Source organism: Seriola aureovittata, chromosome 6, assembly GCF_021018895.1.
Source record: "Seriola aureovittata isolate HTS-2021-v1 ecotype China chromosome 6, ASM2101889v1, whole genome shotgun sequence".
Lineage (NCBI taxonomy): Eukaryota > Metazoa > Chordata > Actinopteri > Carangiformes > Carangidae > Seriola > Seriola aureovittata.
The window spans coordinates 14501893-14514046 of record NC_079369.1 but is presented as its reverse complement, the minus strand read 5'-3'; the positions used below and the strand labels follow the sequence as shown (position 1 = coordinate 14514046).

The 12154-nt window shown below is 39.4% G+C and overlaps 1 protein-coding gene across 1 annotated transcript in view; it reads right to left on the bottom strand.

Annotated features, from left to right (window-relative positions):
* LOC130171054 (ankyrin repeat domain-containing protein 13C) overlaps positions 1-9277 on the bottom strand; it is a 29203-nt gene extending 19926 nt beyond the window's left edge. Inside the window, exons 1-3 of the mRNA XM_056378831.1 lie at positions 8620-9277; positions 6914-6955; positions 179-283 (exon numbers count right to left, since the gene is read on the bottom strand). Coding sequence (XP_056234806.1) covers positions 179-283; positions 6914-6955; positions 8620-9004 — 532 coding nt within the window. The 5' untranslated portion in view covers positions 9005-9277. The remainder of the gene's footprint in view (positions 1-178; positions 284-6913; positions 6956-8619) is intronic.
* Positions 9278-12154: the final 2877 nt, after the last annotated feature.

Genomic DNA, 12154 nt, shown 5'->3' with positions numbered 1-12154 from the left:
CATTTTTTTTCACACAGGAACATTCAAACTGAAACCCCACTGAAGCCACATATCTTTCAGAAAATGAGCTGGCTGACCAACATATTGATGTGATGATCAGTATATGGCCGTGGTGGTGGGAAAAATTCAACAGCCTGTCTCAGTGTATTACCAAGTAGTGGCAGTCACAGATACTTACTCATCTGTCGGTCTCCGTAGCTAATGGCCTCTGCAAGGGGACTCCATCCCTGAGCGTTCTTCACTTTCACTGGTGCATTGTGGGCCAACAACAGGTGGGCACACTCTACAAGAGATCCAGACAGACAGGTACATAATTATTTGAATTATAATAACTTTATTTGAATGATAAGTTCTATTAATAGCATCACAATTAAGATAAACAGATGCAAAAGACCATACATACAAATAAAAAACCAGCAGCACAGGACATAAAAGTGTGGCTTCCAGACACGACTCCGCAGATGATCCCATAACAAGGTCGGTGTGTTTGTGCTTAAGTTTACATTTTTCATCTCCGAGCACATATTTGCTCAGAGATGAAGGGTTGCACACAAGCGCATTAAGATGCCTGGGATGTAACTAGTCATATTTTGTGTGCTTTAAAAAAGGCTAGAAAATCTGAAAAAGATTGTTCTGCAACCAACCGGCAGCAAGTTAAGTGGCTTTTTTTTTTTCTAACCACTGGTTAAAGTCCTGGCTGCTGCTTTCTGTTCAAACAAGAGGTACTGGAGATAGATATTTTGACAGGTGTCTCAGAGACAACTCCTGGGTATCTTCTTTTAACTTAGAGCGACAAAAGACAAAGAAAAACAGAAGGACAAAGATGTGTGGTATTTAGCAAAAAGGACCTTTACTAAAAGACAAATGCCAATGGGTGATTAAGCACTAATGATTTTCCTCATTTGTCTGTCTGATGCCCAGATGCATCCATATTGCATGCTGAATACAAACTGTAAAGACATGGATGAAGGAGAACATAATTCATTTTGCTTAAAAAAAATTAGAAGACAAAAACAAAAGCAAAAAAACAAAAAAAAAATTGTTTTTGCAGTGAGCATGCTTCTTTTGCGCCCTGGGCACCTCGTGTTTTTAGACGCTCAGGGCATCTTGAGTTTTTCCAGGAGCATTCTGAATGCAGGCCTTTGCTTGGAAGGGAGGAGAAACTAGTGGTGGCTGTTGCTCGAAACCTGGAGCTATATGACTTAACCAACCACAGTTACCATGATTTGAACAGAAAACACAACGCCTGGAGGCAAATTAGTGCAGTGCCTGGAGATTTTGGGTAAGTTGTTTTCAGTTGTTTCTCTGTGTCCAGCTTATTATTTGGGAACTGCCTCTCACCCTCAATCAGAGCCGAGCAAGTGCTCTCTGCCTGTATATTTAAATAACATGCACAGATCTGTGAGCTTACTTCAAAACAAAGTTTGGCTAAAGACAGGTGATTCAGTGGTTGCCTAGCTACAATAATTTCACAAAACACTCTGCACTGCACTTTTTTTCAAACTGTAGGCTTCAATAAAAAAAGGCAGTACGGTGCGCTTCGCGTTTCTCAACTTGCAAAACGCGCTCTGCCTTAGCAGCCCACATTTCCAATCCCTGCTTCTTGTCAGCACCTTAGATGTTGCTATGGTGACTTACACATGTAAGTCATACTCAGATCCCCCCATCAAACAGACAACGCCCCCCCCTTGAAACTAACTTTAACTCCATTCCAACACTATCTCTGGCTATAATTTTGTGTTCAACTTGTCTTACACAGGGGGAGAAATCAAAACTAAAATAAAGGCTTGGACACATTAATTTCTCTCTGCTTGTTGGCCAATCTAATGCATTTATCACAAATTTATCTGATCACTTGGTGGTAGAATTTTAATACAGGTGTAGCTGACAGCTATAAACACGTATGACACAAACCTAAGATGTTTCCTGTAGCATCAGTGATTTAAAAATAATCCTGGTTTTATAGAAGGACAGATTGTGTGTAGGACTGAGCTGACAGCTGACCCATTAACCAAAGAGCCATATGGGGCCTACAGTTACACAAGACTCAGCAGCCTACTTTAGTGTCTATACTGCTATGAAATAAGGAAATTCTCAGGAATAAAATGTCGAACTTCACAAAAAGAAATTCCCTGGTGCTGTGCAGAGTAACCCTCAGAGCTGTGCTTGTATTCCAACAACGGGAAAACAGCCAAAGAGCCTCATCCCTTTTCTAAGGCAAGATCAGCGGTAAGTGCAGCACAAAATCCCTCCACTCTCTGGGCAGCCTGTCAACAAACCACAGCCAGCCAAAAATGAAGCCTGTTGTTCCGGCTCAGCTGTCAGTTTTGTTGTGACATCATTCATTACACTGTTGGCATCTGTACAGCTCTGTCTTAGCACTGGGCAGGAACAGTCACAGCCCTGTGAGCAGAAAACTTCCCAAATGCAAAGCAGAGGCTAACTGTTAACAGTCTACTGCTGAGTGGAATTGTAGGGCTGACCAGCCTTTTCAATGACATATAGCATAGAAGCTCCCTATATAAATGGTTATTGCCCCCATGTTCAGACTTGTTTCTCTGCTAAACACCACCATGAACGCCATCGCAAAACCTGGCGTCCAGGACAAGAAGGTCACATCATCTAAAATACCACATCACCTCTCTGATCTGCATACTCGCCATGTTTTATTAATAAGAGAGAGGCCAGGGTCTCATACATTCTTTATGACAGAGAGGAATACATTTTGAAATTCTTCCAAATTAAACATATTATCCACACAACAAAGAGGAGTGTGGCTGTCCCCAGGGTGTAGGTACAGAAAAATAAAAAGGCAGGTTGTAACAGCACCAAAAGCACATAGGCTATATTCTTTACAAAAATAATTATCAGCAACACCATTGCTCTTATGAACAGCTGACTTAAAGGTGGAAGTACGGCAAAGACAAATCAAAATGAACAAAGACATGCCAGTGAGAAGTCATTGTGTTCACACCAGGGGAGCAGCTGAAGTTCAAAGACTTCGCTCACGACTAGTCTGAATTAATTTTATTATATTTCTGCCCAATTCTGCTGTGACATGATCTGCATGTTAAGTGCTGAATAATGTCAAAAGGCTGACCACTTCAGAAAGATTGACTAATACTGACCATATTGGATGCTTTAATTAAATAAAGAAGCTGTGCTGGCACCAGAAAGGGTGGATATAACTGCATCAAAGTGCATCAAAAAGAGCTTTGCATCAGCAAACAAAAATGCAAACCCTATGTGTCTATGCATTAGTCCAATCTGTGCCTGGGCTCTGGAATGAAACAGCTGATAATAGAAGTTAATGTGTAGAAAACACAGGCAGACAAGTGCACAAGCGCTGGCTTTCTGACATAAGGCCTGTATTCCCTCGGGCCTTTGACCTATATATCACCCTGCTAAATGCAAAGATTGTGTAATAATAATGGCAACATTTAGCAGATAAACATTACATAACCATGATGAGAACAGTCATACCATGTGTCCTGAGCCACAGACCTGTTAGCTTCCGGTCTGAGCTTTGAGGATGAACTGTATATCACCACTAAAAGTAAAATTTTATGTGCCAGTTGTTCTATTTCATGTATTTTTCTACAAATCAATTAATTTATCCTATGTTTACTACATGATTATCGCAAAGTGTGACACAGGCTGTAACCTATGTGATGATGTCTCCACATGGGTTTTGGTGGGCCAGTCCAAGCCAGAAGTCCCACGCCAATTTCCATTCCCTCTCCTTCCGTGATATACTGCATGTTACTTGACTTTGGCCTTGGCAGACCTCTGTGCTCTACTGAGCACATTTTCTATTTGTTATATTTTTGCCATATTAACATTAAGGAAATGTCTGACAAGCTGAATGTCATTCCCTCCCTTATTATCATGCAGAATTTTGTAGATTAAGGAGATGATAATGTAGTAGGCCTACATGCTTTAAATTCCTTTGATATGTCAATGCAGTGTTCAAAGCAGACCAGATGGCATACAGTAAATGACAGAAAGTTCATTACAAACATTAGGGACTTGGCTTGGACTTGACTTGGATTTACTGGCTAACATTACCCAATATAGACTGATCAGTTATCAATCCTACAAGTGAGATGTAAATTTTGCCGAAGAAAAGATCCCCCACTTGGAATCTACATTTACAGTTAAAGTGTAATGTCACATGTATAATACAGTTTTTATGTGTTAGTGTTTTCCTTGTAAGATGCTAGGAAGAAATAATCAAACAATTGTGGGTCAGTCCTTTAAATCAAATCAAAAAGAGCTACCTGGATACATTAGCAATTAGCTTATAACTCATTAGCCATGGTTTGCTGTCCAATTCGATCCGACATGCAGTTGTAAAGTATTGATATATGGAAGTCTCCCTGTGGGTTTCTGAGCTGAATGCATGTGCAGCAGCTGTGCAGGGATCCTGCTCAAGTCACATACAACTCTGTGAATGAGGCAGAGCATGGTGGAGAAATTAAGTGTTCATCTAATGCTACACTACGTGCACTGGCTACACATGGGACACTTCTCAAGATGGTCTTTGGGTTGTTAAAACCCCCACCATCACCGCCCATTCTGATCCAGGCTGAGTACGTCTATAAAATTGCTTTTTCGCTCATGTCCTCACCATCGATCCCACACTCAGCGACCAAATCAAACAGGAGTTGAAGAATCACATTGTCACCGTCTCTGAGGCAAACAGAAAACTCTTAAACATCACTTGTTTTGGCTTTGCAAATTGACCCAAACCCTTGAAATGTTTTTCTCTGGACAAAACTAATGCTAATGTATATAATGAGACTCTAACCTTCTCTCTCAATTTAATAGGGCTTTTTTTGTTAGCGATGACCTGATAAAATGTTCTCATTTGCCATTTCAGAGGAAGGTTAACCTGGCCAGACTGCCACACTGGCTCCACTTGGTTGTTATCTTGTATCTCTGAAACCAATTTGAAATATCTCATAATTTTCTCCTTGTGACCATGGCCAACAGATATCACAACCATTAGACAAATGGAAAGGCTTCAGGAAAAAAGTCTTAATCTCATGCCTCTGAGTGTGAAATACTTACAGAAAATGCATTCATGCCCTATTAACAAAAGTTTGTCAGATGGTGTCTTCGAAATTTTTAACAAATGGAAAAAATCAATATTTCTCAAACAATCAGTCGATTGACAGAGATGAAGTGGCAACTATTTGGTTAATCATTTCTCAAATTTTTTAACCAAAAATTCTTTGGTCCCAGCAACATTTACTGCATTTCCCAGTTTTATATAATGTCAACTGTATATATTTGGGTTTTGGAGTGTTAGTCAGACCAAACAACATGAAAAATTGTACAGGTTATTTTCACTATCTGCTGACAATTTATTTACCAAAGGATTCACTAAGAAAGTATTTGGCCACCAGCTGGTCATTAGCTGCATCCGTATATATTTCCACAATAGACTTCTGGCAGATAAAAAGCAACACAGGTAGCATTGACAAATTTTTTTGATTTAGGAGAATCTAGGTGTAGGTGTGGATAAAGAGTTATGCTTTGGTGTGCTGTGCAAGGTTATAAGCTGGTGATACTTTTTGGAGAAAAGAACATGTGCACTCTGCTGTGCAGATGTTTCTTTCTGGTCAAATGTTAATTTAGCCTTGCACCTGTAGTTAGAGCAACGCTCCTTTCTCAGTAATTCATTGCTATGAACGGCAGAAGTACAAATATGGATGAATTATGCTCTGTTTTTAGCTGTTAGTGACAGAAATGATTTCTCTTCTTCTTCTACATGGGATTTTTCACATGTGCCACTGTTAAAGATTAAAATTAAAAGGGACTACAAGGAAGAATCAGCGTTATTACTGGTCTGGTAAATAATAAACGCACACACAAACCCATACACAAAGACAGCCTTGTCCTTTCCATCCCAACAAGGCAGCCACACCCAGACTATGATCTCATGCTGAAGCCTTCAGTCTGTCTGGCCTGAGCATCCCTGGAGGACAGGGCAGCAGCACAGGCAAGAGATAGGCAACCTCATTAGCACAATCAATTCCATAGCGTCCCATCCGCCACTATTCTTCGACACTCCTCTGTCTGAATTGCCAGTAGGCAGTGGCAGGGCCTTTACTGTGGCGACAAGAATTGAACTTTGGGAATTTGAAATCCATTGAAACCCATGCTCCAGTGACAGACACTAAACAAATGGGACCATGCAGTAAGCGCGACCCTATGCTTGAACTGTTCACTGAGAGCCTGCTGAAAAAAAGAGGGAATTAATTTTTCAATAGCATGTTCTGAGGTCTCCATGTGAAATTAAATGTTAGCATCGACTCACAAAAGGAAGAGTACATAAATGTTTTACGCACATGCTTTCAGTCCAGCCAATGCAACTCAGCTGAAAACAAAATCATTTTATGATTTTTAGAAAGCCTAGATGCATGACATAGTCATCATATACTTCAAACTACACAGAGCTCTGCATGATGTGTCAAAACCTGCATAATTTGGCCCCTTCTCTTTTTCACAACTTATTCAAACTAAGAACTAAGTAACCTATTCAACACGTGAGATGTCAGCAGAAATATTGACTGATTAAATATGCTCTAATATTCTTTGTGAATGTATTAAATAGAAGAAAAGAAGGAAATTGTTTTCTTGCTCAATCCCGTTTTTGTTCAGGCAAAAATCCATAAACACAGCCTCTTTACTCATGCATGAGCCTCTTGCCTTCTGGGATTTGCGTAGTGATCTGTGACAAATGTCTGGTGGTGCTTAGCTTAGCCGGACAAACGCATACACAAAGACACACACATGCATACAGAAACAGAAAGACAAAAGACATACAGCACAGCAGAGAGATTCATTTAGAAGGCCACACAGACAAAAATAAACCACATGAAGGGGATCTTTAATCATTTCTCACCTTTGTGCCCCATCATGACAGCGAGATGCAGCGGTGTGTTTCCTGAAGAAGAGAAAAAAAACTGTATTTGTCAACTGTCTTTGATAAAGCTCAGTAAGAGACATGTGACAGGCACTTTGCCACTTGGACTGTCACATTTAAGGTGCATTACATGCTTAAATTGCAAGGCATAATCCATTGAATTCCAAATGATATAGTAAGTGTATGCCTATTGTGTGTTCTCCTACCATGACAAGCAATATTACAGTCCATCAACCTGCTGTGCCCCCAAAATGAGCTGCATTTAACAGGCAGGGACATGGCTTGTTACAAGACACAAAGTAAACACTGAATGGTATGGGTTGCACACTAGAAATGCATTCAGGAAAAATAACATTTGGAATAGGTGTGGAGAAGCATTTTTCCTCCCATGATGTGAAATGTGCCTCATAAGCATTGGAGAATCCCTCAAGAGGAAGCCAAATTGCCCGGTCAGCTCCTTCAGGCTCGTCTTCCAGGGGAAGAGTGGTGGGCAAGCATCCAGAGTAAAGAGGGCCTGCGTTGCAGAAGCCCTGATGTGGGTCAAAATACAAGCTGGGGATAAGCTTTAAGTCCCGCTGGATATTGTGATAAACTGTACAGATAGGGCAGTGGAACAACACATGCACAAAGATGTTGGTAGGTCTGTGGTGTAGGATCCACCCCTCCTGTTCAAGTGTTACATATTACTGGCTGTTACTGGAAATGGGAACAACCAAATGAATTCCAGTGACATTGCGTGTCAGTTTAACTTCAGCTTGTATACAATAACAGCTGAACTAATGTGTGAGTAAACGCATAAACGGCTGCCACTGAGCCACACCAATCCACAACAAGGCGGTCAAACCTGCTGAAAAATACAGGTTCAAGTTGAACAACAACACCGGAGGCAATTGTCTGACACCTTTGTTGCATGACACCATGTCAGAGCTTTCATTTGAAGAGAGACCAGATTCCAATGCTGACAATGAGCACATGTATGGGCCATTTTTTGTCTTGGCCTGTGGACCAGAACAAAACCATCTTGCTGTTTCAACATTTCAGGGAGGGTTTCTCTGGAAATACTTGTGTTATCTGAGCAGACTTTGCCCTCCTGAAGAGACGCTATCAGCCAGGGACTCCCAAAGTTTTGCAAAGGAACTCTTAATACATCAACTATAAGCTTTGGTCCAACTGATGACAAGATGACTTATCTTTCAGCAACAACAATTAGTCGATTAATTGATCGACAGGAAAATAATCAGCAACTGTTTTAATGACTCTTGGGGGTCTTTTCTTAAGAAAATATGACATAAATATTGACCAAACAATTAATAGATTAATTGAGAAAATTACAGACAGATTAGTCAATCATAAAAAACAATCGTTAGTTGCAGTCCTGATTCTGATAAGCAGGAATTTCACTGCTATTGGTGGGAAGATGCACTGAGGCTTCTGATGCAAACAATTAAGTTGACTAAAGGAACCTGGATGTGATTTAGTTGCAAGGTAGAGGTGTCAAACTGTTCCTCCTTGAGTTCAGCTATCCAGGCCTTGGCAGGGAAAAGCCTCGCCTACTTTCAGTGCTGATGGAGAATGATGGCCTATTAGCTAAAACTGAGCTTCACTGCACCTTGAAATTTGATGGCTCGCGATAGGCTTTTTGGCTCCTGCCTTCGGGGCCAGTGTGATAAGCAGCTGGTACTCACCGTGGATGTCTTTCTGGGCGATATTCTGCGTCCGTATGAGCGAAGACAGGCGTCGGACATCTCCTTTAAACACACATTCGTGCACCGGAAAGTCCTGTCCAGTTCGGATAATGGGGTTCTTGTTGTTGTCATCGATAACATCCGATGTTGACAGCGTGTTGGTGTTAGCATTAATCTGCGACTGCTGGTTCTGCTGTTGCTGCTGTTGTGTGGACGACGACTTGACTAACTTGTGATTGCTGAAGATTTTACTCGCTCTGCTCTTGTTGTTCGACTTGGAGGCGGTGAAGGTCCCAGTCGCAGCCTCCTCGTCCGGCTCCAGTAAATCCTCGTCCTTGCTCGGCCTGTGGTCCTTGCGCAGGGAGCGGATCTTCTCTCCGGTCATTTTCTAAACAGTTGGCGCTAACGGAGCAGAGGGTGTCGTCGCGGACGATGACCCTCCGGGCCAACTGATGCGATTCGCCAGTTGGAATTCTTCACACAAACACCGAAAATTGCACAACATGAAAACACTTAATTCTAACACTGGATAGGCAGAAACAAAAACGAACAGGCAGCAGCTCCCGCTTAGCACCGGCTGATAATGAAAACAAACAGTCCGCTCTCCTCCTGCCTCTCAAAACTGTCGCTGGTTGCTGCACAACGTAGTTGACTAGTACGGAAGATTCAGCGGATGTCTTCCGCCTCGTAGTATCGCGAGGGTTCGGGGAGGTTACTAACGGTCACTAGCTGATAACGCTTCTTCTATGGGTGGGTAGGTGGGTGGGTCAACGTTACATCCCAAGGGACTCAGTAGTAGAAAGTAAAGTCTGTTTTTCTCTTAGTTTAACCCAGTATGTCCGCCTGCTCCCGAGCATTGGGATCTGCTCTATAGCGTGGGCAGGGATCACCAATATCAATACAGATATCAATACTTTTAATATTAAGAGCAGCATTTGTACTATCACGTCAGGGAGAGAAATGTCATGATGCATGAGGTGAATGCATTATTAATATATTCAAATATTAATATATATGCAAAATATAGTTTTATTAACAGCAAATAATTTGATAAACAAAGGAAACTATTATTATTACTACACTCTAGTCTAATATAATATGATATATTATACAAACTATTATATTCTGACTATATACTCTGATAATTACTTCATCATCATTACTTCAATCAAATAACTGCTAACACACAAGACAAAATGTGTAATGTTTCACTCTACACATGCACACAACAGTGTGTGTTCATGTGCCCAGAAAAAAAAAGAAAAAGATCCTACTGACACTAGTATCAATATGTAAAACAAGACTTTGTATCAGTACCATTTATAATTACAAGGTACTTAGACTTTATTTGAGTAGGCCCTATTTTCATTCTATTTTTATACTTATTTCCTCCTACATTTCAGGGGTAAATATTATACTTTTTAAGCAACAAAATCTTGTTCTGGTCATGAGTTTATATTCATTTTATAAATCATTGTATGACACTAAATGCTGCTTCAAAATATTGCTTTACATAAAGGATCTGGACACTACTCTCACCTCTATCAGTAAAATATACTTAAAGTATCAAAAGTAAATGCTTCTCATGGAAAAAAAAGGCCCTGTGCTGTGAGTATTTTATTGAAGCATATACTAAATTATTAACTTGTAAACACTAAAGCATTAATGTGCAAGTATTTGACTGTTGTGGTTGTATGTTGTAGCTCTAAATCTCTAACAATGCATTATATTTAATGAGTTCATTAAAATTAGGGTTAGTATTTTGATCCTTCACTGGACTGAAGTACCAATATCAAGCAAGAAAATACTCCATAACCAGCAAAAGTCTTAAAACTATAAGTTATACAAAAGTACACAGGCTATCAGCTGAAGGTGCTTAAAGTGGAAAATTTGAATTTTAGTTGACAGATATGTGGTGCTGTAAAAAGTACAACATTTCCCTCTGAAATGTGGTAGTAGTAGTATCAAAATATAGGAAAATACTCAAGTATCAAGTTCTTCAAAACTGCAATTAAGTACAGTAAATGAGTAAATGTACTTAAATATTTTCCACCACTGTAAATAGTATGCTGTATAGTTTATGGTACTATATTTCTACTATTATGTCTACTAGAACTACCAATCTTAAACTCTTCTTTATTTGAAATCTATTAGCAGTATCCTACTGATATGAATGTTGATTCTGTGAGACATTCACTTTTAAGAGCAGCATATACATTGGGCCAATGCCAATGCCAAGGAAAATATGGAAAAGAAGAATAAGAGTTCAATTTAAAGTTTTATTGTAACAATATATCAAAGATGACACCAGCAGCGGCCCCATACGCACAGATGGATAATTATTTCCAATCCTCTAGTTGACTTCAGGGTATTGTCAGACAAGATAAATAAACATTTCAGTTTTTAATCTCTTTATGATTTTGTTCTCCTTAAAAATATATGTATTAAAACATCTCCTTGCCACATGGAGCAATGCCTATTATAGTTTTTCTTTTTCATCACAAGAAAAAAGCAAGACATTAACATGCAAAATTAAACAAGATGTCTGTAAAAACCAAACCATTATGAGTTTTCCTTATAACTGGAGAAGGGTGCTCAATTGGACTTTAAAATTTGAAATATATAGCATTTATCACAATTATCATAATACAATGTATTTGTTCAATTTTCTAACACAGTTGTTTGCTTCCATTTCGTCTGTAGGTATCTGTTCAGTGTGGATGACTAAAACTATAAACATGTAATAGATGTTGTATAACACACTAGACATAGGCTACTGTCTGATAATAGTATTCTTACAATATAAAGAAAGAGAATAAGACAGACAATATTTGGTGTATAAAGTGCAAACATGCATGAAGAATGTAGTTTATATATTATATTTCATAGCTTTTTAGTACATGAAATTACAGTAAGTACAGTAGTAAGAGCACAGTCCTTGTTTTTACTTGTCTATTCTCAGATTGTATTTTATTTAAAGCTGAAATGATCAGTTGATTTATCGGTTAGTTTATGAACAGAGAAATAATCAACATCTATTTTGATAATCTCTTAATTTTTAAGCAAAAATAGAAAAAAATGCCAAACAATCTCTAGTTATGGCTTCTCAAAAGAGAGGATGTGCTGCTTTTCTTTGTTATAAATAGCTGTAAAGGTTGTTTGCAGACACTCGTACCAATCAAACCTATGTGACAAGTTGAACTCGCCAAGTTTAGGCAGGGTGTGAGAAGACTTCCAGTGTTATCACCGAGTCATTACAGAGATCTTCCTCCCCCTATGGCCCAATGATGGAAACAACAGCTACATTTCTCTGATGTGTGTGTCACAAGGAACAGAAAATGCACAAAATTCAATGTAAAATTCAACTGTTATGCTGGTAGTTGGGAAATAACTGGATTATTGTATTTGGTGCATGGTTGGATTAAACTCCTAGAGGGCCCTGGGGGAAAAAAATTGTTGTTGGGCCCCTACTGACCTCCACTATACATAAAAGTTTAATTATTTGCACCTAGAAACCAACCAGTACTGTACAGTT